Source organism: Salvelinus sp. IW2-2015, unplaced genomic scaffold, assembly GCF_002910315.2.
Source record: "Salvelinus sp. IW2-2015 unplaced genomic scaffold, ASM291031v2 Un_scaffold2210, whole genome shotgun sequence".
NCBI classification, from domain to species: domain Eukaryota; kingdom Metazoa; phylum Chordata; class Actinopteri; order Salmoniformes; family Salmonidae; genus Salvelinus; species Salvelinus sp. IW2-2015.
The window spans coordinates 125494-129724 of record NW_019943540.1 but is presented as its reverse complement, the minus strand read 5'-3'; the positions used below and the strand labels follow the sequence as shown (position 1 = coordinate 129724).

Here is a 4231-nt window from a genome sequence, read left to right as displayed (position 1 = left end):
GAATGTATGACGTGTGCATGTGTGTGTGTGTGTGTGTGTGTGTGTGTGTGTGTGTGTGTGTGTGTGATTCTATAGGACTTACCATGTAGTGCAGAGATATGGAGGATATTGATATTACTTTCTTTACATACAGACATTTCCTCCATCTGTCCATTCATCCATCCATCCACCCACTTACCTACCTACCCACCCACCCACCCACCCACTGACCCACGAACCCATCCATCCATCCACCAACACTCCCACCCACCTACTCATCAATTCATACACCCACCAACCCCCATCCCCTTCCCCAACTCCCAGACTCACCCTGATCTTACTCAGCTTCTTCTGGATCTTGTGGGCCACCAGGTCCACCCAGTACTTCTCCCGGAGGAAGTCCCAGAAGATCCTCCCCACCAGGGCATTGACCCAGGCCGGTTGGCCCTCTGCTGGGCAGCCCCCCTCTGTTGATGCCTCCTCACTGGGGAACTGGATAGAGGAGAGAACAGAACAGAGCCGGATTACCAAAAAAGATTGCGGTAGGCGTGTTGATCTAGGATCAGGCCCCATCTCACTACTACCTACTCTACAACAGATGCTCACCACACAGGACATCAGAACAGAACACACAGCCAAGCCAGGGTCATATTCCTTAGTGCAGACCGTAGCAAACAAGCCACAACAAATCGGTCAAATTCAGGTAGGTCCCTCCCCGTTTTGGTTGTTTGCTTCCGCTGGGTGCCCAATGAATACGACACAGGCAGGTACACTGCTCCTATTAATATCCCAGCCAGGTGATATCTGATCCATTTGGTCCACTCAGCATGTATACAGCATCTAGCTGAGTCAGTCAGTATCTATCCTCCTCTCTCCAAGGCCAAAGACTGACTGGACTGTAACTGTGGCTGTATTGATGTACTCTAATCAGTGTGAGTTATGTTAAGGATTCGAACGATTGTTAAGGGTTAAGAGGTTAAGAACCCAAAATGGTGATCTGATTCGCAGATACTGTATGTAGTGTAGTACTTTTGACCAGAGCTGTATGGGGAAGAATAAACGTCTTCGTATTGAAACACCATTGAACCACCAGGTTAATAGTCCAGTCTTGTAGCGTACCTTCTTCCTGGCTGTGGGGCTTCCCTGGTCGCTGTGGCAGGGGCTGGGGCTGGGGCTGGGACTGCTACCCTCTAAGCCAATGAGGCGGCTCATGTAGGAGCCGTAGTCCACCAGGTCACTCAGGCCAATCAGAGGGGGAAGGTTCTCCGTACTGTYCATACTGGAGCTCCCACTACATAACACCTCTGGGGAAGAGAGAGATGGGAGAGATGGAGAGAGAAAGAAAGAGAGAGAGAAGGAAGGAAGGAAGTGGGGAGAGATGGAGGAGGATAGAGCGAGGGAGAGAGTCAAGAAAACAGGCAGACAGGTCAAGTGGCAGAGGGGGCAAAGGAACAGGGGAGGAAGGTGGTTAAAATAGCATTACACTCAATTCAATACTAATTATATATGGAAAAATTACAAACCACAGATTCCTGTCCAGCGTGTGCACACTATTCCCTATGTAGTGCACTACTTTTGACCAGGGCCCACAGGGAATAGGGTGCCATTKKGATGTAACCTACCATGTCAGTAGGGGGCAGCACGGTTTCTTACCAGACTTGGGCACGTCTCTGATTGGGCTGCTCTTGAACTCTGACCTCGAGGCTAACAGGAAGTGCTGGAACCAATCCTCCTTCTCTCTTCCTGTACGACCAAAGAGGTAGAGAGTGTCGGGGAGGCCCTGTGTCTGTGTGTCTGGGAGTGTCTGCTTGTCTGTCCTCTCCTCCTCCTCTTGCCCCTCTTCCACTCTCTCCTCCTCCTCTCTCCCCACCTCTCCCTCGGCCAGTATGATACAGATAGGGTACTTCTTATTCCAAACTCTCTTCCGTGCCAAGGCAGCAGGCAACAGAGAGACCTGGTTTGAAATAAGAAACAAGAAATAATGARCAACTTACCGTAACAAAGCCTTTATAAAGCCTAGATGCTTCAGAAATCTTTAAGCAAATGTCATGCTATATGGACACACTGACCTTGCAGTTGGCCAGCTGGTAGCAGCGCGAGCGCAGGAACACGGCTTCATGGGGCAGTTCGTCGAAGGCTGCCCGTCGGGGGATGTTGGTGCGGGGGTAGGCCAGGCGTAGGCAGCTGCCCTCCAGGGTGGCATACACAGAATGGGTGAGCGACGGGTGGTATGTCTCCGGGTCGTACACGGGCATCTCGTTCATCCAGCCCTAGAATGCATGGAGGWTGTATGGTACAGGTTTGGGTTGTGTCTGGAATGGCACCCTATATAGTGCACTCCTTTTGACCAGGGCCCATAGGGGCTTACCGTGAACAACAGCATTTCACCCAACACTTTCCCTAAGAGGAAAAATGGGGTTTCCGTGCTCCAACAGCAGGAGAAGAGGTGGACAACATAAGAGGTAGAGGCGTGACACTCTCTTTATTTTATCGAATACTTGTAAATAAGGTATTTCTGTTTTTTAGTTTTAATACATTTGCAAACATTTATAAAAAACGTTTTTCGCCAGTCTCCTGTATAGATGAAGACATGTATAGAGCCACGCTCCTGTGATAGATAAGACATGTAGAGCCAGTCTCTCTGTGATAGATAGACAATGTATAGAGCCAGTCTCTTGTATAGATAGACAATGTATAGAGGCCAAGTCTTCTTAGTGATAGATGAGACAGTATAGAGCCAGTCGCCTGTGATAGATGAGACATGTATAGACCAGCTCTCTGTGATAAGATGAACATGTAATCGAGCCTAGTCTCTGGTGATAGATGAACATGTATAGACCAGTCTCTTTGTAGATATGAAGACAGATAGTAAAGCCCAGTCTTCCCTTATATGATGAACATAAAGCAGCGCTGTAATGATGAAACAGTTTGAGCGCAGTCTCCTGTGATAGATGGAGACATGTATACGGCAGTCCTCATTAGTGCATTAGATGAGACGGATGTATAAGCCAGTCTTTTTGATTTAATGAAAGCCATGTATAGACCAGTCTCTGTATTAGATGAGACATGCTATAGAAGCCAGTCTCCTGCTGATTAGATAAGACATGTAAGAGCAGTCTCCTGTGAAGATGAGACATGTTAGAGCCAGTCTCTTGTGATAGCTGGGACCATGTATGAGCCAGTCTCCTGTGATTAGATGAGACATGTATAGAGCCAGTCTCGTGATAGAAAACATCTGTATAAGCAGTACCTCCTGTGATAGATAAGACATGTATAGAGCAGTTCTCCTGTGGAAGATAAACATGTATAGAAGTACATTGTATAGAGACTCATCCTTGTTGAGATAGTAGCCAGTCTCTTGTGAAATAATAGACAGTATAGAGCCAGCTCTGTGATAGATGAGACATGTAATAGCACAGTCTCCTGTTGATAGAATAGACATGTATAGAGCCACGTCTCCTGTGATAGATGAAGACATGTATAAAGCGCAGTCCTCCTTAGAATGATAGACATGTATAGACTGCAGTCTCCTGTATAGATGAGACATGTATAGAGCTTCCATGATATGCGTTAACGCCTTGTGATAGATAGAACATGTATAGACCATCTCCTGCTGAAGATGAGACATGTATAGAGCTCAGTCTCCTGTGGATAGATGAGACATGTATAGAGCCTAGTCTCCTGTGATTAGATGGAGACATGTTAGAGCAGTCTCCTGTGATAGATAGACATGTATAGAGCCAGTCTCTTGTATAGATGAGAAACATGTATAGAGCCAGTCTCCTTAGTGATACGATGAGACATGTATAGAGCCAGCGGCTTAACCCATGTATACATGTATAAGCCAGTCGTCTTTGATAGCATGAACATGTTAGACCCAGTCTCTTGTGAAATTAGATGAGACATGTAATAGAGCCAGTCTCTTTGATAATGAAGACATTATAGAGCCAGTCTCTTAGAGACATTGTATAGAGCCAGTCTCTTGTGATAGATACAGTGCATTCGGAAAGTATTCAACCCCTTGACTTTAACATATGGTTTCACATACCGCCGTTATTCTAACAATGATTCTAAAATGAAACAATGTCCGTATCAATCTAAACACAGATCACTCATAATGACACCAAGTAATCCATAATGACATCCCAACTCCAGAATGACATGCCAAACTCCATGATGACATCCCAAAACTCCATAATTGAACATTCACAATACTCCATTAATGACCATCACACTCCAATTACAAACGGGA

The 4231-nt window shown here is 46.2% G+C and overlaps 1 protein-coding gene across 1 annotated transcript in view; it reads right to left on the bottom strand.

The window, feature by feature from the left end:
• Positions 1–2243, bottom strand: part of LOC112073289 (testis-expressed protein 2) — a 13313-nt gene extending 11070 nt beyond the window's left edge. Inside the window, 4 exon segments of the mRNA XM_070440094.1 lie at positions 310–471; positions 1099–1283; positions 1633–1933; positions 2049–2243. Of these exon segments, the coding sequence (XP_070296195.1) occupies positions 310–471; positions 1099–1283; positions 1633–1933; positions 2049–2243 (843 nt within the window).
• Between the last annotated feature and the right edge of the window lie 1988 nt (positions 2244–4231).